This window comes from Bactrocera tryoni, chromosome 3 (assembly GCF_016617805.1).
Source record: "Bactrocera tryoni isolate S06 chromosome 3, CSIRO_BtryS06_freeze2, whole genome shotgun sequence".
NCBI lineage: Eukaryota > Metazoa > Arthropoda > Insecta > Diptera > Tephritidae > Bactrocera > Bactrocera tryoni.
The window spans coordinates 9,299,384-9,325,893 of NC_052501.1; the positions used below are offsets into that span (position 1 = coordinate 9,299,384).

Consider the following 26,510-nt stretch of genomic DNA (forward strand, 5'->3'; position numbering starts at 1 on the left):
GTGTAGATGTTTAAAATATAACAGTAATATAATATATTAAAATTATACTTAGACAATAAAAAATTACACATGCAGTAAATTTTTCTTGCAGGGTCAACGAGCTCACTTTGAGCAGAGTTAAGAATAGTTTGCCTTTGCTCGTTTCATTCTCAATTAATTCCATGCAAAAATTTCTCAGTTAAATATTTGTTGTTACGCTCGCAAGCAGTTGGAATCGCAAATGCAAAGAATCACGCTAAAAAGTGGTAAACACAATTTTGGTTGAGGCAAAAAGCAAAAGCGAAGAATCTAAATCAAATAAGCAAAAGCAAAAGTAAAGGCAAATTATTAGCGGCGGCGGCGAAATAGTCGCGTTGGAGGTGTAGGTAGTTTCAGTCTATTCGCGTTTGGCGCCGTTGATGGTTTTCCAATTCGCTAGCATTTCACGGTAATAACGGTTAAGTGTGAGACAAATTCAAATTTTTTTTCAGTGAAATGAATTTTGCGCGCGATTTGTGTGAAATGCGATAAAAAATACTCAAAAACGTCTAGGAAAATAGTTGCAACAGTGTCTCAGTGCTTTTAGAGATAAGCGTTAAAGGGGCCATCAGGGAGGGGTTTTGAGTGCTTAAATGGAACACTGTGCGCTCTGTTAGCAAAGTGCAATGCAAATTTATGTGAATTCTAATTTCGTTTGCTAATTTTGGTTTTTGGAAATTTGCAGAATTTCAATCGAGAATCGAAGCAAGCGCGTTTCCGAAAATAAACACTGGTGGACAATGGACATTCGTATGGACTTTCGTGCATATATAGTGTAGAAGAGTGGCAGGCGTTTAAAAATATGCCGAAATGTACGAATTTTCCATTCGATTTTGTCATCTTTATTTGTGTTTTCACATTTTGCTCGCTTTTCCGCGGTGTTTACTTTGCCAACTTTGATGTGACGGTTTCTGTTTTCGCCGATTTCGAATGGGTACACATACTGTGTATATAATTGTATATACATACATATGTAGTTTTCGACGAACAAGCGCCGCGAAATTTAGAATTATTTCGACTTTACTTTCATTTCAAATTTCTTATTTTATTTTTTAGTGAATTGTAAATAAAGAAATAGCAACAAGCATGGCGTGTTCAACAAAAACTCTGAAAGTATTTTCTTTGATTTGGGATATCCTCTATGCGGTGAGTAACTGAAAGTGAATTGTTTAATTTTTTTGTAATATTTTATGTTTTGAAATATTGGTTTCACTAAACACACTTTTTACTTTCAATTGAAGATACTCTATTAAAAAGGAAGTAGTAATACCTTAAGCATAGCTAAACCTTGTTTTTATCTAATTTTGAGGTCTTGTGGTTTTTGTTCTAAGAAGTTATCTTCAGAGGTTTAAACTTCCAGACACAATAAGCTTTATGGTCGTGTGATCCATTAATGTGGCGGCTTAGCTCGAAATCTCTTCTCAGGATTTTTCAGGCAAATAGCAATATACCATCTGATCAAAATTGACCCGGCATGACAAAAAAATATCATTTTCAGGCATTTTGATACAATTCATTTTAAAAATACGTTCCTTTTGAGCAAGCATCCCAACTTTTACTTTAATTTTCCACACACTTGTTATACATATGTCAGCATCGACTGGATAGGCCTTCAGTGTCTTCAGCAAATGGCTTCTATTGGCTTCAATAGCTTAAAGCGCGTTACCTGAAGCGGTTTTTTGAGTTTCGTAAACTGAATTAAGTTAAAGACAGCCATATCTGGGAATACGATGGTTGAGCTATGAATCTCGGTTCGTGCTTTGCCAAGTCAGGCAGAATCGGGCTTGAACGCGACGGCGCATTTTCGTGGTGAAAAACTAATGAATGCCATATTGATCGTTTGACATTGTGAAACGAATTTGTGGTAAACTACAGCACGGTAATCAAAGAAAATCAAGAGCGGCACCTTGATTTTTGAGATCGACCTAATTTTTTCGATTTCGGCTCATTTTTGGAACGCATGTCGCTATATTGTTGGACAGTTCTGAAGTAGTTACCAAATCCAAACGCGCGACAGTCAAGAAGGAAGGGTTGAGTTGTTTCAACCTCATATTCTTTTAAACAGCTTCTGCAGATGGCGTCTGGTAGGATTCCCAGCCTTATTGCGTGAACGCTAATAGGGCAATGGTGCGATAAAATCCCAAAAAGAAGGGTGAGGTTAGCCTTACTAAGGGCAAAGAGATCACTTATCACTTGCAATCGATCTTCGGTCAAAAGGCTTTTGCGACAGCGCATGCACTCATACCAGTCTTATCGCAAAGACACTCGATGATATTTATAGCGAGATTAGGAACTTTTTGACCAGCCCTAAACGCATTGTTAATAAGCTCAAGACTAGTATCGTCGCTCTGCTATTTGAGTGGATGGTCACTTCTCTGAAGGAGGCTGCACTTCGGAACAGTAAATCTACTGCTATCTTAATGTCTGTAATCTCGGCTTGAAAGACACTGCAGTAGTCAGGAAGTCTGAAACTTGAGTTGATATCCCCTCTGATCCCCTCTTCTCTAACGGTTCCTTCTCACCAAGCATGAGGCAAGTTTACATGACCTTCATTTAATGCTTTTTGCCACTCAATTACTTGTATTCCTGATTAAGTAAAATTACTAAAAAACTTTTGCAATACTTCCAACCATTCCGTAGCCGTGATGCCATTGGAAACACAAAATTTCAAGTAAACTCTACATATTTCAAAAATCATTAACAGTGAAAGTTTTTGCAATTTTATTACTTTAAGACATCGTCTTTAGAACTATTCTTATATTTTGTAGCAATCAGAGACCGTTCTTTTTTGGTTTTTTTAATTTAAAGTAAATATATTTGTTGTTTTCGAAATTATTTGTGAATGAATAAAACTATTTGTATAAACAAGGTGTGATTTCCGTAACTAATTATATTAATTTACATACAAAAATAAACTTTTATAACACTCCCTTTCACAATGAATACAGCCTTACATGAAATAAACAAAAAAGGTTCTAAAGATTAATTTGCGCGGGCGTATGAGTAACGTTTGGGCCTACGCACTTACACCAACCTTAATAAAAATCATCGTTTGTGTATGTGTTGGTGTGTTTGTCTATGCAAAAGGCGCGGTTTACTGCCGGCTACAAGCATTGAAGGTGTTTTTGTAAAATAAAAAAAAGCAGCTACTTATTAAAATCTGTGAAAATAAATATATTTTTGTAAATTAAATTATTTATATTTTATATAAGCGCTGACAACCAATTAGAAACGCTTGATGAAAATCGACTTCAAAGTGCTTGAGAACAAAATATATTTACATAAAACGAACGGTAATATAACAGCGCAAACTGAAATTACTTCAATTAATTTGCATAACCGCATAAAACTCGGCGCATGTGTGTGTACGCCATGGCGTATGGGTAACTTACCTTCACTGCCAATATTAAACGGCGACTGCAAGCGCAAAGTGCAAAGCTATTAAATTGCAACAGTTGCGGTACTAAAAAAATATTGCAGTGCTATATGAAATACAACAACAATAATGATAATAATGACAACAACAATAATAATAATAGCAACAACAGCATCAATAATAACAATAACAACACCGCAGCATATTATAAGACACATGCAAAGCAGCAATAGAACGATTAAACAACAAACAACAACAAATCAACCTATGCCAAGTAGTTACAAAGCTTTTACACCACGCTGTGTGTTCATGTATGTGTGTGTCTTAAATGTGGCTTGTCATTCTAGCAGCGCGATCATTGACTCAAGCCACCATTCATTGCTGCGAGTCAAGCGCTCGCTCGTTGTTTCATTCATTTATTCAGTTGGTCTGTTGGCGCGTGCTATTTATTTTGAGTTATGTACGAGTATTTCGAATTTACACACCTTGACGTGTTAATACAACAAAAATAACAAAATAAGAGTGTTAAAAATTGAAAAACAAAAAGCAATAAATGTTAAAAACATTCGGAAAACTGCAGGCGCTCAAAGCAAAGCGTGAATAAACATAAACAAATGGGCGGCAAACAAATGCCGCTTATGAAAATTAAGTCTCAAACATACAAATATACATCCACACGTACATGTATGTGGCTGGCTTTAAATACACCGCTGTTCGCTGCGTGTGCGAGTAAGTTTAATTGCTGTTGTTGTTGCTATGTGCACTTCATTTGTTGCGATTTTTCGGTTTACTTTGCTGAGCAAATGCCGCTGATTTGTTTGACTTGCGGTTAAAATTGCTGGTTTTGGTGTTGTTGTTGTTGTAGTTGCAGAAAACTGTAAACTTACGAGGTGGGCGCAACTGCAGTGTGTGCTGAGTTCAAATTACACAACTGGATATTATGAAAAAGCGTATATATAGTATATTTGTAAAGTTGTAGATAATACTATCTACATAAATATGTATGTATATATATGTAGTTATTGAGTATGCACGTGAGCTTATGACACCCGAATACGCCATAAATTCCACTGAGGCCAAGTACTAAGGTGGCATATATGTACATATGTATATATATATATATATATGTGTGTGTGTGTGTGTGTGTGTATATGCCTAATTTTATTCGTACTTTAAATGACGCAAAATGTTAAGGGCCAATATTTGGTAAAGCTGTTTACATATATAAATAAATTACTGTAATGTGGTGTTTTTTGATTTTCAGGGCTACTTAAAAATCTAAATCGAGCGTGTTTATAAAATTATGCTGAAGCGCTTTTATTTACAATAAATTACTTTCTAATGAAGGTTTTGCAATTCGGCAGAAATAGCGTCTGATCAAAATTGACCCGGACTGACATTGTTTGTTAATGAAGCAATACAAGCATGTTAATGCGTTATTCGCTAGTGGACAGTTTCGTGGTCATATTTATAAACCAACGTCTCGTCACCAGTAACTATACATTTTTCACAAATATGCGGGTCTTTTGGTTTAGCATTGACAAGCTTCCTACTCAAAATTTTAACCAAAATATTAACTAAAATATTAACCAAAATCTGTTAAGTCGATCCATAAGAGTTGTTGAGAGCCTCTGCTATCTCTCTGATGTCAACACTATGATTTTCAAGCATTGTTTTTTTTAACTTCTTCGGTGTTATAGTCATTTTCAAAGGTAAATAAAGGATTCGCATTTTTTCGTTGATTCTTCATGACTTTTGCCGATTGCTTTGAGTCACTCAAATACTTAAATATGTTCATAATAAAGTAGACTCCCAAAAAAGTACTTTTAAAATGATTCTGTAGTCGTGATGCTATAGTGAATACAATATTTCAAACAAATTCCTGGCTGATTTCTTTTTCCATAAAAAAAATCTCTTGACCAACTTTTCGCGTTGAAAAAAAATACCTGCGAATTTTGGTTCACGTGTTCAGCTGGAACATACACTATCCTCTATTGGATAGAACTGCATAGCTTTGTTAAAGCCACACCTTGCAAGTAGCTTTTTTCGTAAACTATCGCTTTAAGCTTCTGTGATTCGCATATTTACCATAAATTGTCATTGTCTCTGCTTTCTCCTGTTAAAAAAATAGGGAAAAAAGAAAAAGGACTGCTTAGACATCACTGACCTCAGACTAACTCAATAGGAGTAGCATTTTTTTGGCTACTCATTTTGGTATGTAAGTCAAGGAAGACAAGAATTTTGTTTATTTTTTTTATCAATTACTCTGAATTTTAGTCAAAGGTCTAACCTTTTTGAGAAAATGCTTCAAATTCGATTATTGTAAATCTTCAGTTGACCTTTCTCTGGAAGAGAATTTCTATGAAAATATTTATTATTGCAAATATTATTTAATCTAAATTAATAACTATTATTTTTCTATCAATAAAGAGCATTGACTTTTGTTTGTTTTTTATAAAGATACTAAATGTGAAATCTGTTTCCGAAATGTCAATACTTTTCACATTAAGTATACGCCACGTCCTCTATTTATTCAAACTCGTTCAAGTCAGCATACTGCCATTATTGCATAATACACTCCCAATTCTTATGTTTAATTTGCAACTTTTATTGTACACAGTTTTGCACTCAATCGTATTTGCAAATCTGCCGTATCTTCATGCGTCAGTCCCCTACTTTCGAGTTGAAGTGGTTTACATATTTTGAAAGCTTAGAAAAGCAGAAATTCATTACGTCACTGCAAATATGTGTTTAAAATCATTACAAATTTCTACTAAGTGTGCTCTTTTGAAGCATCTATGCATACATATATTCGCTTGAGTATTGCTGATAGCTCTTGAATTATCTCTGCTTTTGCGAATTTATTTACTTTTGATTAAAAATTTCACTTAACTAATAATAGTTCGCTTATCTTGTAATTTTTTGTGCTTTTTTTGTTTGACCCAGATTGGATGAGTATATTATTATATATGTAATTTATAAAAGTATAACGTAATGTTCTAAAAATCGAATTTAGTATAGTAAATTGTAGTCAGACAGACTACATTTTAGAGTTTTCGGAAACAGTACCATAACAATAAATTTTCTTTTATATTCTTTTTCTTCTAGATTTGATTTTAAGGTTTATATTTTTAGTATATTACAAGTATGTGAAACATTCCATTATTTCAAATATGCACAAAAAAATAAAAAAGAAAAATATTTCTTGTGGGTTATTCGCTATTTTTCCAAGGTACTAAAAAGACTTGCTGCAGTGATTGCGGCCTACGCCATGGTTCAAAGCAATAAAAGTAAAATAGTACTATAAATATTACTTACAAGTTGATTGGTTGTAAAAAAAAATAATTTAATGAAAGGTGAACTTAAAAAAAGTTTAATAATTTGGCGAGCCAAATTACATTTTTCATAAAGCGGAAAAACGAAACGGGGATTTTACTGAAAAATTTATGCAAAAGAAAGAAATTTATCTTCGGGTTACAACTGCAGCCAATTGGAAAAATATGGTTTAGTGAAAAACTCTTTTACTTTAAAGTTAACTGATGCAGCTTAGTTGCCTAGTTAATGAATCATTGCACGCATATTAAGAATCCATGGATCAGAATTCCTATGGGCTGCTATTTAATCTGGTAACGCCACTGTAACTGGTAAACACCGCTAAGAATTGAAATATTGGTAGTGAAAAAAGTATTGTCGTACTTCTAATAAAGCTTCAACTAATATATTTTTATATTTATAATGAACCAAATATGCACCATTTTGATATACCACTTTTTGCCATTTTTTCGCTAGACACATTATTCCATTAGTGCTAAACTTTTCTGGTTTCTCGGCGAAAAACTGTGACAAGTAATTTTCACAGGCTTCTCTTGAAGCCAACTTTACTCTATTAAGGGAGTTCTGCAGTGACCGAAACAAATGATAGTCCGGTGGTGCAAGGTTAGGGCTATATGGTGCATGCATCAAAACTTCCCAGACAAGCTCTCCTAGTTTTTGCCGAGTCATCAAAGATGTGTGTGGTTTAGCGTTGTCCGAATGGAAGACGAAGCTCTTTCTGTTGATCAGTTCTGGCCAGTTTTTCCGATTGTTTCAATCTCATCAGTTGTTAACAGTAAAATACAGCATCAATCGTTTCAGAAATGATTCGATTTCATTTCGTTTCAACAAAGAATAGCAGATGTTAATTCGATCCATTGAATTTTCTCAGACAATTCATGTGGTACCCAAACATCGAGATTTTTTTTTGTATCCAGCCTTTTTTAAATGATTCAAACCCATTTGATGATGAATGTTAAGTTCCTTAGCGATGTCATGGCTGCTTATGTGACGGTTCTGATCAATCTTTTCCATAACTTCATCCACTTTTTCAACGATGGGTGGACCAGAGCGAGGTGCATCATTCATATCGAAATCAGAACGGAAGCAACCGAACCATTGTTGTGCTACACGAACTGATACAGCATCGTCTCCGTAAACTTCAAAAATTTCATTGGTGTCTTACGTGGAATTTTTCCTTTTTTTATACAAAAATTTCAAAATAATGCGAATTTCTTCATTATTTTCACTCATTTTTGAACAGCTGTAACTTTTTTTAAATTCCCCGAATTTATTTTTTTTTGCTTAAATGGAACTTAAAATTTCCTCTTTCCAACACTATATGGTATGACACGATGCGGTTGGTAGCACTGGGGATATATGACTGCAACGACATCTATTGACAAAATACGGAAAGGCTTTTTCGACTATCCAATAGTTGACTTTTTACCGAAAATATGGGTAAAAGTGTGAGATATATAATTGAAATTCAGAGAGAATCCTTTCATGATAGTGGTCTGGGTGTTACAAAAGCTGAATGTTTTCAGTAGATGATTTTTTATATAAAGTAAATGTTTATTATTTTTGGGCAGTATACTAATGGTTTAATTCGACCAGAATTTAAGATTATATTGCTCCAAAAATTTAGGAAATTATTGTAGTTACTTAATTTTAAAGATTTTTGTTATATAAATTTAATTTTGAAATTTTCGGTAAAGAGATAATAACTCTGCTTCACTCATTGTTTCCACTATTCTGAAAGCAAATCCCAGTTGATCTGGCAATATCTAGAAATATTAAACAGCTTGTACCATAAATACTTAATGTGCTCAAATTGGAACAAATTTCCATTTTTTTGGCAAACATCTGGTACAAAAGCAAAAATGTACATCAACTTGAACTAGTCTTTCCAAAATAAAACTACTCAATGCCAAAATATAATAAGCAAAACAGATAGAAATATAAAAACTAATAATTTCGAGTAAAACATCCAGCAGCTTGATAAGCCATTTGCTCCACACGAATTGGAATAGAAATGAGAAGTAATGGAAAATAGCTAAATTTCATATGTTAATCGGTACAAGTGCTAACAACTGATAATAAAACTAAAAAAAAATTAAAATATTACAACAAAAATATAATAGTAAGACTAATAATAATAAAAATAAAAAAACGAAAAGCGAAAAACTATAAAAATCATAAAAGTAAAACTCTGGCCCCACGCAATATCTCTTTTTTTTTTGTATTATTTTGGCTCACCTCTCCACTTTTTGCTGTTTTTCACGCTTTTGCCGCTGACAAATTCTAATATGCATAGCCACTTGTTTGTATATAGAAATTTATATAAACATACATACATACATATTTGTGTGGAATTATTGCTGCTTTGAGCCTACGCATTTTCTTGGCGCTACGAGCTTGAGCGCCCCCCGCGATGCGTCGTTGCCCAAATGCCGTCAAACACACACTCGCACATCCATTTGCGCACAGTTAGACGCAATGTGGCATTGTCTCAAATACTATTAACATAACAAAAACAAAAAAGCGAAAAATTTTACTCAAATTTCGTCTAAGTACAACAACAAGAAGAAAACAAAATTATTGACGTGAAAAACAAAAGCGTTTGTTGGTGTCGGCAGGTTGGTCGAAATGGAAAGCGTTGATGTCATCACTGCGGCTGTCTGTCGGTGTGTCTCGCCAGCACGTCTTAAGATTGTTAGAAGCAACATATACTATTTGTATGTATGTATATATGTATGTATGTATGTTTGCACATAATACGCGTGTAAACATGAGGGCAACATGTAATGTAATTGGCCTACGTAATAACAACAAACATTTTATTTAATGTTTATATTCATTAACTTGGCTGAGCCACCAGCAGGTTGTCAATGAATTCTTGGGCATCTGAGTCACTCTATTGAGTTTGTCAAATTCTTATCAACTTTACTTTTTCGGACAAAAAATGAACAATACATGCTTTTTATAATGTGAGGATAATAATAAAATTTTCTTCGAATGAAGTTGCCACATATTTGTAATATGTTAGTATTTAGGCATGTGATAAATGGTCAATATATAAGCATATAATAATATAATTCTTTCAATGCAGATTATAATAAAATTTTCTCCGAATGAAGTTGCCACATATTTGTAAAAAAATAAATAACTTCCGAAAAAAGCTCGAAATCAATAAAACAAATGAGAAATAAAGAATAAACAAACGAAATTAGAAAAAAAGATGGTTTCAAAATTTAATAACCGGAGTTGCCAACCTTTTTGTAATAAAAAGTTAAGGAAAGGAAAAGAAAGGAAAGGAAATTCGAGTGATTAAAATGTTAGTATTTAAGTATATGATAAATGATCATTATTAAAAAATTTATGCCAGCATTTTTTTATAATTTTAATAGGGTTGCCACTTATTTTTAACACAATACTAAATAAAATAGTGTAAATAATGTATTAAGTGAGAAAAAAATTTCGAAAGTGTATCAAATATATTTTTCGAAACTGCACTTTTCTTTGAATAGAAAACATATAAAAAAAATGTTGAGTAGTTAAGATATTATTGAATATAAAACACCTTTTGAAAATTTTTTGCAACAAAATATAGAAAAAAATCTGGAACAAACAATTTTTTAGAACAAAAATCGATACAGGGTCACCATTTATTTTTGACAAAACCTTAAAAATAAATTTCAGATACAGAGTTGCCACAATGCCAAATAAAATAAAAAATTTGGCAATTAAAGTTGGGAAATTGAAAAGCTCAGAAATTTATTCAAAAAGAATTCGGTAGGGTTGCCATTTATTTTCCATTAGCTTTTTAATAAAATGTATGTACTTATAGAAGTGATTTATGGAGCACACCCGGTCGAAAATAAAAAGAATATGTGACCTGGTCTACGGAAAGGGGGATTAATTGTCAAAAAAAAGGAGACCAATTAATGAGATAACGAGAAACAGTTTGTTTAACAGCTTTTCCCAGAAAACTAGTTTTTGCACGTTAACTCCCTTTTCGTAGACCAGGTCACATATATTAAATCATTAATATTGATATTTATATCTTAAAAAGTACCCATACTTAAATGAATATCTCAAAAGTTGTATAGTTATAGCTTCTAAAGAAGCCGCTCAGTTCAATCGGTCACAACAGCATTAACGCATTTTCCAAAACAAATGATTCGATCACTATCAAATTTTTTCAGAACAAAAATCGAGTTTTGAGTGGCCAAAAACAACTAAAATTATGGGTAAAATTCAATTTTTTTCAAACGCCGCCTTTGTTCGACGTTTTTGACTATATGTCCTTATACAAAGAATATCTTCGAGATCAGACTGTTTTGTTTGTGGTAGACCTTTTTCAACACCATCGAAGTTCACATATAACTCGAAGAATATTTAAATTTTACTTCTTAACAGATCTAGAGAGTTGCCAGCATGTATGAAATATAAGATTTTTAAATTTCAGAGTTTAAGAGTTTTATTAAAATTATAATTAATTAAACTCTCTAGTAAATATAACAAAAATTAAGAAACTGATAAGAATAATTTGTAGAACTTTAGATCATTGTGAGCAGTGTTGCCAGCCATATTTATTTTATTTAAGTATTTCAATATAAGTTACTTAATAAAATATTGTATTTTCTAAAAAACAATATCTACATATATTTCCATTTACTATAAATCCTTCATAGTTCTCTTCAACTCACAGATAAATCTTTCTCGTGTTTATGTGAGCTCCAATTTAAATATTTGGAAAAACATTTTGCAGGCCTTTCTGTGTTTTTAATGATTTTTATTATTTCGCTGTAGATATGTTTATTTTGGCTTGTTTTTGGAGTGCGAATGTTTTCGTTATTAAAACGTCGGATATATTTCTTCCACAATACATTTTCGCAAATAAAATGGCAAACGTAAATAAATAAATGTATTTAAATAAAGGAAATTGTAAAATGTGTGCTATTACAATACTTGATATATGTACATACATATACATACATGGAGCTATTTGAATACACACACTTGAAAATTTATAAAAAAGTAATAGCAGTATATAGCGGTTATGTAGAGGTTATTTGTTTCTACTTCTGAAGTTATGCGTCACGCTGTTTGCTTTGTTTTCCAACAACTATGCGCTACATATCAATAAAAATAACGGAAAAAATCTCTAAAGTAAACGGTTGCTATGCCGACCACGAGATGCTTACGAGATTTCAGGCTCCATGCAAGAGGTGGCTGTCTTTAGCAGCACACCACACAACTACACACCAATACAATTTATACTCGTATGGAGTGCGTATACGCACTGTGCGCTGTGATGGGCACAGACAATAATATTTGGGTTGGTCCCAAGGTCATTTTATTATGACTGTGCCGGAGGAAATGTGTGTTTATATTTATATATATACACTGTGTATATATTTGAACGAATTAGAGTTTAGTAAAGATCTTTTTAGTGTTTGAAATATATTTTAGAGGGCTTAACAAGCTTATCAGCCATATTCGCTGTTGTAGGCGATTAGTTAAATTAGTTTGAATGCAATTATGAATGAAATTCAGTTCCGCATTGGTGAATAGACAGTCTTGACATATGTATTTGAAAATGGTCAATTGAGAAAAGAAAACCAAATGCAAAATAAATAACTCAATAACACCTGTGGTACATATGTTGCAAGCTCTACACTTTTAAGACAACAACATGCGTAGGCGACTTTAACAGTATTTAGCGGCAATTATTTACCAATTCCATCGTCGCGTACAAGTGTTGTTTTGAAATTCAATATATCAACATAATTTTGCCATTTGTTTATCACACAATAGCGGCGCCAAATGTGACGTCTGTGCTTAAGTCCAACAATTGGAAAAAAACTTATTAACTTTCCTAAGCATTCATCAATATAAATATATGCACGCATACATACCAACACACTTTTATGCATTGATAAATGCTTGTGTCTTTAAAATGTATATTTATGGGTCCAATGTCTGTGTCAAGCCATAAATTTTGAAGCGAAACAAACGTCAACAATCAACGGGCATTTAGTCATAATTATGAAAATTAACATGAACGCTTTATGAAGTGTGTGAAGCTTAACAATGGCTTATCAGGAAGTATGTAAACAGTTATTGCTAAAAGCCATTGTTGTGCTAATACAAGTTTGCTAATAACACAGATTAGCATGATAATGGATTACAAACGACGTAAGTGGAGATGTAGTGGAGTTAAATACTAATATGTTGTTGTAAATATACAAGAAAGAAAGGTTAACATCGTTTGCACTAAGCTATAATACTCTTCACAGGTGTATTTCGCGTAGCATGAAAGTGTAAAAGAATATCGTTTTTTCGACTTTGTTAGGTCAGTTTGTGTGGCAGCTATATACTAAAGCAATCCGATCTGATCAATTTTCGCAATTAAGAAAGTTTTCCACAAAAGAAGTTGATTTTGATCGGTCAGTTTGTATGACAGCTATATGCTATAGTTTTCCGATATCGGCAGTTCCGACAAATCAGCAGTTTCTGGAAAAGACGTGTGCATAATTACAGGTCACTAAATCAATTAAAATTGAGACAGATTAAGGTGCCGAAATCGCCACAGCTCTTCACGCTGATTATTATCACTTCCACCTATGTATGATTGTGCCATAGGTTTGGAACCCGTAAAAACAGCCCCAAATAAAAAGGAAACAACAGCCTCGTATGAGAGATCCGTTTTTGATGACGACCCCGGCAAAGGCATTAAGGATTACGATTTAAGAGCATGCAACTGGAATGTCCGGTTCCTTAATTGGAACCATCTGCCCAGCTGGTTGATGTCCTCGTAAGAGTTAAGACTGACATCCTCGCCATCCAAGAAGTGCGATGGATGGAACATGGACTGAAACGAGTAAGTCCTTGTGCCATTTACTATAGTGACCATATAAAGAATCGCAGATTCGTTGTGGGATTCGTAGTGAGAGAGAGACCCCAACGCCGAGTCTTGGTATTCACCCCGGTGGATGAACGGCCGCAAGCCGCATTACAGTGAAGTTCTTCAAATATATCGGTGATTTGCGTCCACGTCTCGACGACATAGTAGGATGATATGACCAAAGATGTCTGCTATGAGCGCTTGGAGCGCACCTATGATAGCTAGATACGATGTCAAAATCCAGGGTGGACAAAGAAGGTATCTTTGGTACAACGGTCGGTAAATTCAACTTCCATGAACAAAAATTCCCAAATGGGTGGAAGCTGATCGACTTCGCTGGGCCCCGACATATGGTTATCTGTAGTACTAGATTCCAGTGTAGAAAAATTCATCAAGCAGTCTGGCTGTGTCCGGAACGAAAATCCACCAACCAGTTCGATTTAGTTGTGATAGACGGAAGACACGTCTATAGTGTTTCAGACGTGCGTACGCTCCGAGGTCCTAACAGCGATTCGCTCCACTATCTTGTTGCAGCCAAAATACGCACCCGCCTCAATGCAGCAAAAAACGCATGTCAACAAATACAACGACGGTTCGACTTCGATCAGCTGCAATTACTATAGACAGCCGAACAATCTCTATTCGAATTGCACTCCTGCTTTCTGAGAGCACTTATCAGCAACTCGGTATAAGGGAACTGTCGGACGGTATTTCAAGCTCCTACGTAAAGCTGCAAACTTATGTACCACAGATGGTTCTCGAAAATGCAAAAGAACAGCTGCTACGATGAAGAGTGCCGTGTCGCAGCGGAGAGAAAGCAGACTGGCTACCTCGCAACGTTACAATCGATCACAACACGTGCTGGATGTGATAGATGCGGAGAGTTGAAAAGAGAAGCGAGTCGCATTGGATTGATCCAAAAATCTTAACGATCGATTTTTTGCAATCACATTCTTAGTGTTATGCTACATACAGCTGCTTTTAGAGTGACGAGCAATCAGCTGTAATAAATCAAGTGTAATAAGGTTGACCTAGTATAACATATTGAGTTTTTAGCCCTTCAATTATTTATTCACACATTTTGCGGATAATGACAAAAGAGTCGAGTTTTTTGTCTGTTTTTTCTTTTTTTTCAAGTTTAAATTCTTGGACTAGAGAGTGTGAGCAAAGTTTAAATATAACTGATATAAAAAGGTGGGATATCTGAGATATCTCTATACTTTTTCCGGTTCAATCTACACTGATTTCTAACTCTTGTGGTATGAAGAAAATTGTCTATCGGGCTTGTTGGACGCATTATGTACTCCTACTTTAATATATCCATGTCAATTATTTTGAAATTATTAGAAGTAAATACTTGGATAAGTTTTTCTGTAATTTCAAGCGAAATAAGTTATGACTTACATACAAATTGTTTAATTACCACAAATTTAATTGCGACAGTAATAAAAATTTACAACTAAATGGGAGAGAAATTTGTTGTAATTAGATCTATGCGTTCGATATTTTACAAAATGCGCACAAAGTTATGTGGTTACAAATAAATTAATTAAGTAAATATAAATTTTTATAATTCCCGTTTGCATTACAGTCACGTTCGCACATGTAAATGCTAACCTAAAAGTTTACAAGTAAGGTATAAGTGAAAAACAAATGTCAGACACCCAAAAGTGATTCGGGAAATAGCTGCAATTGAAAATGCGAAATATATTTATTGTAGTAAAATATGTTGTTTATATTCGAATAATTTTGGTTTTGTAATATGGGTGGTCTCTAGAGTTACAAAATCGATTTCGGGAAACCCTTTAGCACTGGAAAGCGGCCGTATACATTGAAATCGTTGATTTTTGTAGTTTACGTGTGAAATCGGGTATGGCAACATAGTTAGTTATAGTTAGTATAAAATTCCACTGAAGATATTCTGCAAATATTGACAGTAATTCTTTAAAATCTACGATGTTTTTTATTGAAATTTGAAAATATGAAAACTCTCTATTTGCAGAGGACTCTTTGTATAGGATTTTGACTCTTACTATATGATCTCAACATCTCTTATAGATCGAACGAACACTGGTTGGTTAATATTTTGGGCACGAAGCGTCTCAATGCTAGATTCGTCCCTAAATAATTGAATCTTTTGCAAAAATGATGTCGAGTGGAAGGCGCTAAAGAAATGGTTGGCAACGTAGCTGAGGACCCTACATTAACAAACTACATTCATTCATTACTGGTGACAAGACGTTGGTTTATGAATATGACTTTGAAACGTCTCTAGCGAATGACGCTCTAAAAAGTGTGTCATATGAAGTGTATAGAAAATTGAAATAAATGTTGGTGTCTGTAGGTCAGTCCGGGTCAAATTTGATCATATGATATATCGAAAATATCGGATTGGAATAAATGTTGGTAAGCCTGTTTTGGCTGAGGAGCCTATTTTAATGGAGATAATAAATATTTTTAATAAAATAGATTAGTCCGGGTCAAATTTGATCATATGATATATCGAAAATATCAGAGTGGCATAAATCTTTATAAGCTTGTATTGGCTGAAGGGCCTATTTTGTTGCCGATAATAAAGATTTTTAATAAAATAGGTCAGTCTGGCTCAAATTTGATCATATGTTATATCGAAAATATAGGCTAATTTTTAATCATAATGAAATTATTTTATTATTAATGAACTCGTTTAATGTAATAATGTAACTTAGGGCTTAAATATGTAATGCTCCCAAATTTAGCCTTTTCTTTTTTTTGTTTGTATTTTAGGAATTTTCGAAAGCACGTTTTAAGACTGAGCTGAGAGAATTACCACATTATTGTTTGAATACTTATGTAAAGAAAAGTTTTTTATGAATTTTAAGCGATAAAATTAAAAATACCAAAAAATTTCTGGCCGGTATTGTCAACAAGCCTTAATTTATTGCACTCATTTGGGATCGACGATAAAACTCCTAGCGTTCCTATATATCCAAAAAGATTGAGTCTTGTAGTCAGAAACGCCAGACCTTCTATCCAATCAAAAATACGAGTATTCATTAATTCGAATGATTACGACTTCCCGCCTCGGATTTGCATAAAGCTTGGACAGAGATTCGCCTGACTGACCTTTAGACTTGGCAAAAAATATCATTATATTTTATTAGCAGTCAACTAATTTAGTTGGAATTTACAGCATATTTGTTTATGTTTAATCCATGAATGCACTGTGAAGTTTTGCATATCACACACAGAGGCACACCCGCGCACTTGCGCTCTCCTAGCAGACGTCTTCGTTGCGCTGTGGGCGACGCTGAGTCAATTGGTGGGTTGTTATTCAGTTGGGCACGTTTGTTTACAATTTGTTTAAATTGTTGTAATTTATTGACATTGCCGCTTTTATTTGTTGTTGTTGCATATTTGGCGTGCACTTGGAAAAGCATCGCGCATGCCAACCACACAAAACTATAAACCTAAATGCAGTGGCAACAACAACAACTAGCATTCTTTTCATATAAATCAGACGGCTGACTGACGAACTAACTGGCAAACTGGCAAACTGAGTGATTGACTGATTGGCAAGCGCATGTACATATGTAAATATTGGCAAAAATTTCAGAAGACATACACACACGTGCGCATATGTACTGGTTTGCAGCTGCTAATGTGCCTATTGGCGGCATGATTGCTGGCGCAAAACCGCTAAGCGTTCCACTGCCGCTGAAAGGTACAATATTTATACTCGTGCAACTGTGCCGATCTAATTTCGTGCTTATTTTTGCCACTTCACTGTTGTGGCATTCACCAAAGTGTGCCTGAAAGCTGCGCGTGCCTTTTCAGTGCAAAAAGCGTGCATTGCACGTACTAGGTCTGCATTAGGGTTGTTAGTTGTTTACAAGATTTCGACAAACAGTGGTTAAAACGTGACTTCAATGAAAAATGGCGAACTCGTAACGTCGACTCATCAGATTTTGTCATTGTCCATGGCTCTTATATAAGTTTTGTCTTTGTTCGTCGAGAGAGGACTTTACTTCTCAATTGTCTACTCAGTCCGAAGTGGCACCTGTTGAGGTTATGTCATTTCTATACAGCTCTACAACTATAAATTTTGCAGCAGTAAGTTGAAGAACCACTATAAATAGTCGCCTGGTGTGAAACGTCGTTTGGTATCGAACGGCTCGGAGATATCCCGATCTTGACCGAGCTTTTGGTATTTCTCGCCGTATTAGTTTAGCGGGGATACCAAATACATACATAGCATAAAGCGGCATAAAGGCAACTCCTTTTCGTGCTGTCAAAGGCAGCTTTGAAATCGCCGAAGAGGTGGTGAGTGTCGATTCTCGTTTCACGAGTCTTTTCCAAGATTTGGCACATGGTGAATATCTGGTCCGTTGTTGATTTTCCAGGCCTAAAGCAACACTGATAAGATCCAATCAGTTTATTGACGGTTGGCTTTAATCTTTCACACATTACGCTCGATTGAACTTTATATGCGATGTTGGTGAGGCTTATTCAACGGTAGTTGGCGCAGAGTGTGGGTGAGTGTCTTCCTTTTTGTGGATTGGGCAGAGTACACATAAATTCCAATCGTCGGCCATGCTTATGTTCGACCATATTCTGCCAAAAAGCTGATACATGGTGCTTAACACTACCTCGCCGCCGTGTTTGTATGGCTCGGCCTACAATTCATCGGGCCTCATCGCTTTGTTGTTCTTCAGAGGGATAATAGTCATTCGAACTTCTTCATGGTCGGCCAATGGAACGTCCGATCCATCGTCATCGATTGGATAATCGGGTTCACCATCTCCTGATACTATGCTTTCCCTGACATTCAGTAGGCTGGAGAAGTGTTGCCTCCATAATTTTAGTATGCTTTGGACTTCAGTCACTAGATCAAGAATTCCAGCTATATTCTTTTTCCCATTTTAATATTTTTGTTTTATAATTTTTAGGCAAAAAAGGTTTGGGCGCATATTTTCATTTGGCTTCATCTGCGAATTGTCGAAAAGTTCGAATAACCGATTGAAAACTAAAAGCTTTAAGATCTGTCTTTTAGTATGCCAACACTTGACTGGCATAAAATGTATGAGAAAATGCTCACCCTAGTACAATTGCACATAAAAAGTTCCTATCATTCGCGTGACTCATGGCGGCTTTGTTGCATTTATGGTTGTTGTTAATTTTAAAATATTCTGAAATCTTTTTCAAATGCGCGCATCCGTTTCACACTAATTTTCTTACATGAACACACAACTAACTAGCGAACTTCTGCAAATATACTCGCATTTGTATGCATATAGACGCGTGTGTGTGTTCGTGTCTCTTTTAATTCAGTTTTATTTCACTAGTTGCAGCGTTTAGTTTTAGTGCTCGTAAAGTAATTGAGCACAAGGATGGGTGCGCTTTTTTATCAGCCGCATAATCTTCATCACTTGTCTTTACTAAATATAAGTATATGTGTGCATGTGTGTATGTAAATTTACATATAAATGCATTCCGTGTTTACTCATAGCACAAGCTCTGTTATCTTGGAAAATGAATGCCCATACCAGCCAGCGGTGAGTTAAAAGTGCAGTGGGCAGGCCAATAGTGGAACTCAGGAGTGTTTTTAAAGTTTTGAGTGCAAATTACTGGGTTTTTATTCTCTTTGTTGCAGTCCAGATGGAGCTATGCTATTAGTCTCAAAGAGAAGGAATAACTTTTATCAGTACTTTGGTTGAAATTATGACCTAAATATGAAATACTGTACTGTCAGATTGAAAAATGAAAGATAATCAGTTGACTAGTACTTATCACAATAAAACTTTCATTGAAACCCCCGTCCATATTACTGCTTTTAATCGATTTTTTCTCTTTCGAAATCGTTTTTCTATAAGCAGGAACACGTAGTAATCGCTCGGTTGACTATTGTATTGATGCGGAAAATACTTCCAACAAAGCTTTCGGAACTTCTGGCGAGTTACTACTAGCGATGTGTGTGGCCTGGCGTCATCTAGATGGAACACAATTTCTTTCTTTTTCGCCAAAGCTGGCCACTTTCGGTCCATTCCTAGACGTCTAAATGCCCTATCAAATATACAGAAAACCAGTCCTGACAGACTATTTTGGCATATTCACCGTTTGCGTCAACTCACCGTGATTTGACCAAGACTATTTTCATTTGACGTTATCATTCGTGATCCACTTTTCATCAAAATTGAAATTTGAAAGGCTTTGAAAGCGTAGAACATGAAAAAGTCTCTTCGTGAGACGTTTAGCGTGTGAAATTATGCGGTCATTTACTAAGAAAATACTAGTGATGTTATTTTTTAAAACTATGCAGTCATGAGGAGATACCTTGAAGTATTTAACAGAGAGTATGTGTAGTTTTTCTTGAGAACTAGAAATATGCTCGTACGAACTTGTCAATCTGTCTTTCATAAAGTCATTATGACCATATTTTCGATATTTTCAGTTTCAATTCGCATAGCGGAGATTTCAAATGACAGCTGTCAAAAGCAATGAACTTATGGGAGATTAGAAATGAGATTAACTCAACAATATCTTTCAACAATATTCATTTTAAATGTGTTTCACTGTACATATTCACAAAGTACATACATAAGTATATAAGCATGTTTGTATTTAAAATTTACGTAATTTTCAGCAAAAGAGCGGAGACTACTAATAAGAATTGCACTTGACAGCCGCCGTCATCACTTATTGCTCTTATCTAATCACTATATTTTGCGCTACTCCACGCCTTTCGCTATCATGCAACGATTACTGAATCATTTCTAAATTAGACTTTGCCGCCTTTGCCATTTTCAACTTCGTACTTCGGTAATTTATTGTGCCTCTTTGCTAATTTCGATTTTTTCGTATTTTATTTGTAACTAATCAATTGGCTATCGCAAACACTTATGCCACATACCTTTTAGAAGATGTAGTAGGTGTGTGTCTGTGCGCGCATTGCATGACATGACAGCTAATAACTCATAGAACTAAGTGACCCATGATTTATGGTCATACAAAGCGTCACCGATTCTTGTTGTTCGTTGTTCTGATTTTTAATTAAATCAATTTGTTTAAGTGATTTCAGTGTCACTTGTGGTGATTAATAAGAACAAGAGCGCAAGGAATATCGGAACCGAGTAATTGAAAAGATCGACAATTTTTAATTAGAGAGCAGTTGTTAAGATGCAGATGAGCATCATCCAATCAATAGGACAAACACTTCAGTCTCCAAAATAAGTTCCTTTGCTCTAAACTCACTAAACCCTTTAATTTCAACTCAACCCCAGGTAAAAGTGTAAGTTTCCGAGTTAACAACAGCGCGCCAGTCATTTCTTATTTTCGCTACGTGGCGCCAATTGGAGATTCTAATCGAAGCCAGGTTCTTCTTCACCTGCTCTTTCCAACGGAGTGGAGGTCTTCATCTTCCTCTGCTTCCCACGATAGGTACTGATTCGAACACTTTCAGAACTGGAGTGTTTTCGTCCATACGGACGACATGGCTTAGCCACTGTCTTTTAATTCGCTAAACTATGTCAATGTCGTCTATTATCTCATATAGCTCATTGTTCCATCGCATGCGATATTCTCATTTTTGTTCGTCGATAAAGAATTTTACTTCTCAATTGCCTACTCAGTCCAAAGTACTACTTGTTGGCAAGAGATGTTCTGCGTTGGATTTCGAGGCTGTCGTTGTTGTTGGTGCTGATTCCAAAAAAGACGAAATTATCTATAACTTCGAAGCTATGACTGCCAACAGTGACGTGGGTGCCTAGTCGCGAGTGCAACGACTGTTTGCTTGGTGACAGGAGATATTTCGTCTTATCCTCGTTCACTACCAGACCCATTTGCTTCGCTTCCTTATCCATTCTGGAGAAAGCAGAACTAACGGTGCGGTTGTTGAGGCCTTTGATATCAATATGATCGGCGTACGCCAGCAGCTGTACACTTTTCTAGTAGATTGTATCTTCTCTGTTTAGTTCTGCAGCTCGAACTATTTATCTTAGGATCACCACATGTTTCCTGATCCTTATTTATAATTGTATTCAAAATCATACAATTGTTATAAGCCTAATCTGGGATGACTTTCAGTGCTTTGTGTGAATGACTTTTGATGGATTTGCCAAATCTTGAAGCTGTGCGCTGACTCTCGTTTCGAGTCTGGCCAAAAAGTCAGTCACAGTCATGATAAAATGTGACGGCGTATTATCCTGATGATAAATTAATTTTTTCTGCAAACGGAAACCAGTCGTTAGCGACGAATTGCCTCACGTAAATGCATAAAAGTGGACGCATAGAATTTCTGATTGACCGTTTGAATCTGTGAAACGAGTTCATAGTGAACCATATTACGGTATTCAAAGGCAACGATAAGCATCACTTTAATTTTTGACTTAGGTTGTTGAACTGTTCCGACGTCGTATTCATAAATTCATGTCTTGTCTTATGTACCTTATAAAATTAACTCTCCAAAACACTTCTACAACATTTTCAGCGATTCCATATCCGCCATACCATTGGAAACAAAAAAATTCAAATTCGCTTTTAAAAATTTTTTCCAAGGTAAAAATCGTTAGACAAACTTTTCACGTCGTAAAAGACTGCTGCCAAACACACACATTTGGCATATAGAGATAAAACTTCAGCCGAACATATCAAAAGGTTATACCTATCTAGGAAAAAATTGTGTCGATCGGTTTTTGCACGCAATTTAAATTGATCAATCCGGATCAAAATTTGTCATGTGGTATATAATGAGTGTTAAGAGAAAATTCTCTTTTCGCTGTAGATAAATCTTTTCTAAGTTAATCTTTGATCTATATAAAGGGTCATCCATTTCGAGGTTGCCCACTTTTTTAAAGAAAAATCACAGAAATGATGATGATTCCAACGGCCCACAAACCACAACAAATGGTTGTTTTTCTGGACAAAATGGAAGGAAAGTTATTTTTTTTTTTCAAAATAAGGATTATCTGTTACTTAAGCACACAAGCATACCTTAAAACTCTTTTCCAGATGATTAAATTTACTTAGGAGAAAAGGATATATACATTTTTGATTTACATATGTGGTTTTATGAAATAAGTTTCACGTCCTCTACTCAAGTATTTCGTGTTGATAAATTTTGTGCGACTTTTAATAAATAACTTAAGATATATGTATGTAGTATATATTTGTGCGTAGCTGCCTTACATAATCACAATAGTTCTTTGGTTATGTTCTAAGTTCTATGGTTACCATGTGATGTCAATAAATTGTTTGCTAATGTACTTTTAAGCGATTATTTGCTATCTCTCAGTACTTACGCATACAAAAATAAACGTGTTAGTAAGCATGTATGTGTGTTTACTGTATATGAGCGCTCTTATCGCTGAACTCAAAACAAACAGTGACGCGTAGATTTCACTTTTCTTATCATCACAGACAGCTTTAGCCTTAACACAGTTGCTAAAAGAAGAACCAACTCATTTACTATGTAAACATGCACATATATACATACTTATTTACCCAAGGAGTATACTCTATTTTATTACTGGAAAAAATTTGCAAAACGCTTATGACTACACTTGCCCCCGTTCTACATCGTATGAATAGTTTTAAGACCGCGTTTGTTTGCCTCCGTAGATTATATGATCAGGCGCTTTAGCTATTATGTAAGACTGCCGCATTTGTTGCTAAAATTTGCAAAAGGGAAGAGTAGACATTGCTATTTTAGCGATTACTCTCAGCATAGCTAATTTATACACAAGATTTATGGAAAACTTATGAATCTCCACCTACACCTCCACCCTGTTGAACTGGTTCTAATGCAAAATGCCTTTTTTCATTGCACTTATTTCATTTTGAAATGACATTTTCGTATTTATATTCGCTCAATGTTTCTTTGTGGTCGTAAAAATGCAAAATTGCCATAAAAGTATGAATAATTTATTGCAAATTGTCTATTTTTATTTATACCAAAAAATTTTGTTTATTTGGTTTGTTCGATTTGTATACCCAAACGCAACAAATCGATTTTGTAATAAGGTTGCCATTTGGTTGATCAACTATTGTTGGTTTTACCTTTCAAGTGTGATTGAAATGAGTTTGTCAAGTAGAAGTTTCTTGATTAAGCCCAAATGGCAACTGTTTGTTATTGAATCATAACTTCTGTTCAAAAGAATAAAATTGAGAACTTTTTAGGCAATAATTAGGAAATTGTGCCTGAGATTGATTTTTCGATAAAAGGCGAAAATATAAAAACCAATTTGAGGATACGTTCGACATCAATCTTTTGATACCATTGCAGTTCTCGATAATCAATTATGCGTGGTCTCCATTTCTAATTTTTTGGACATTTTTAACGCTTTTAGACAGTTTCTAAATACTATTAAACAGAGAAAACCCGTTCATCGAAATGTTTTTTTCTGGGTTAGTATGCCTATCAATGACATCTGTCCCAAGAGTTTATCAAAATAATCATTAGTGTTTAGTATACGCTTGGCTTGCTGAAATACATAAAGTACTTTCGTCGATTTTTACGATGAGTGAAATTATTCAACAAAGAAGTTTTGTGCTCGGAGTCAAATTTCTGATGTCAAGAGGATGAGAATGTTGGAAAAAGCCTTCAGTGATAATTGTTTGTCGGGAATAAGTGTTATTGATTGGTACAAATTGTTCAAAGGACGGCCACCAACATCAACTAATGAACTACACGCCAATAAAATAAAGGAATTTGTGCTTGAGAATCGATGAAATGGAAGGATCAGTAAAATCTATTTTGAAAGATTTGTGTCTCAGAAAAGTGAAAGCACAATTACTTCCAAAATCACTAAAATTTTTCGGAATTTAACGTCTGTGAAACAATCATTACCGACTACCAGGCTGCCATGAAACTTATTATTACTGGCGATGAGTCTTGGTTCTATGCTTACGACCCGGAAACAGACAATCAATTGGCCAAATAGCGTGGCAAAGCAGAGCCGAAGCCGAAAAACTACGTCAAAGCAGATAAAAATGAAGTTTATGCTGACAGTTTTCGTCGATTATCGAGGCATGGTGTAGTCAAACTGCCTTGCGACCGTCAACAAGGCTTACCATTTGAGTGTTATGCGTCGTTTGCGCGAAGCTATTCGTAAAAAGAGACCGGATTTATGAGCATTGATTCTTCTTGAGTTTTTCGCCAAATTTTTCATCAATATCGTGCCGCAGCCACCGTTTTCGCCTGATTTAGCTCCGTGAGACTTCTGGATATTCAGCAAACTCAAACGACCGCTCTGGGGAAACCATTTTCAGTGAATTGTTGACTTTAAACGTCAATCGCTACGCGCAACGAGGGCTATTCCGGAAAATACCTTTAACAACTGTTAACAACGAGGATTGAACAAAAAACCTTAGTACAAACAAAAGTCTTACTGTTTTTTGCCCACACAGTAATTTGCACCGACACCAATAATTTTAGGTTTTTTCATCAATTCAGGACCTATTGGCTTTTAGGCATCCTGGTCGGTTGTATAATTCTTCTTTTATTAAAATGGCTGCAACTTTAATATCTGTTATCCGATTTACCTGAAGCGAACTGTGTTTGAAAAAGGTGGAATGTATTTTTTAGTGCCGAAAATTTTCAATAGATAGCGTTCCATACGTTTATTATATGATTTAAATATAATGTTCGTTTAATTTTGGGACACGCCTCGTATATTTTCGATTCTCACTAAATATTCCCAGTCACCCAAACCGCGTTTCCCATTCCATATGAAGATTCTTTGTAAAAAGTTAGAAGTAGATTTTCTGGAAACCAAAAATTTGGATTTGCTCGTACTTCCTTATTTCATTATTTAAATTATTTTATTTTCATTTGGTTTCTATGTAGACACACTACATTTTTTTTGCATTCATAAAATATGATTTTGCATGGAAAAAAATGTCACAGTTTTAGCTTTGCACTCATTTGTTAGCCCAATTTGGGTATTACTACTCAATAAATAAAAGCACTGTCGAAAGTTATTGACTCGTTCAAGTAGGTTGACATATATCAAGTCCACTAAGTGGTGACTAATATGGTAGATTTTATTATTTCACTAATCTATTCGTGAAATGAAGTCAGTTTTTATTGGGTTGACTAATAACTTCATTGAACAGCTATGTATTTTACTATGTTTTTAAATTTATTTAAATATATCTTTGCAACTATAAGCAATTCTAAATTAAGCACTTTTTGTTGTAAATGCGAGTGAAGTTATCTCTTTGAACGCAAAGTTGTTGTTGCCAGGTGTTGTTGGTTTGCTCAATATTTGTCCTCAATATTTATTTTCTTAATGAAATATAAACGAAATTCTCATCCATTTTAATCAAGTGAGCTTCAGCATAGTAAATTCAACAAGTGGAAGCGTAACTCAAAATTGCTTCTTTCAAAGATAGAACTAGTATTTTCTGTATGACATAAGGTCTAGTAAAAAGAAATTCCAAATTTATCCAATAGGTATTAGAGAGTTAAAATTTTGTACTAAAAGCTTTTTTGATTGCCTGATTGGCTATTGCTGGACACACGTTAAATATGGATACCATACAAGAGAAAATATGTCACATTTTGAAGTTTTTCTTTGGTAGAGGCGAAAACACGTCATTTTGGTTTCATTAACTTCATTCCGGTAACTTTGATGTTAAAGATTCACCACCCTCTGGAAGGCCAGTTGTTGAAAATAACGATGAAATATATGTAGTATAAGAAATCTTTACGTCCGACCAACATCTCAGCACTTTTTCGATTGTCCAGGTGCTAGACATTGTACATAGAACCTTTTAAATAAGACTGCATACAAAACGAAACTCGATGTATGGGTGCTATGCGAGTTAACGCAAACAAAAAACGAATATCAATCTTTGATTCATTACTGGAACAACAAAATCGAATTCTTAAGCGGGTGATTACTGCATATGAAA

General features: G+C 34.8%; 1 protein-coding gene across 2 annotated transcripts in view; it reads left to right on the top strand.

The window, feature by feature from the left end:
- The first annotated feature begins 358 nt into the window (after nt 1–358).
- The window catches only part of LOC120772679 (protein late bloomer), a 29,090-nt gene continuing 2,938 nt past the window's right edge, over nt 359–26,510 (top strand). Inside the window, exons 1-2 of one of the 2 annotated variants that reach the window (XM_040101416.1) lie at nt 359–427; nt 1,075–1,164. In XM_040101416.1, the coding sequence (XP_039957350.1) occupies nt 1,105–1,164 (60 nt within the window). In that variant the 5' untranslated portion in view covers nt 359–427; nt 1,075–1,104. The other variant, XM_040101417.1, reaches the window with a different exon arrangement.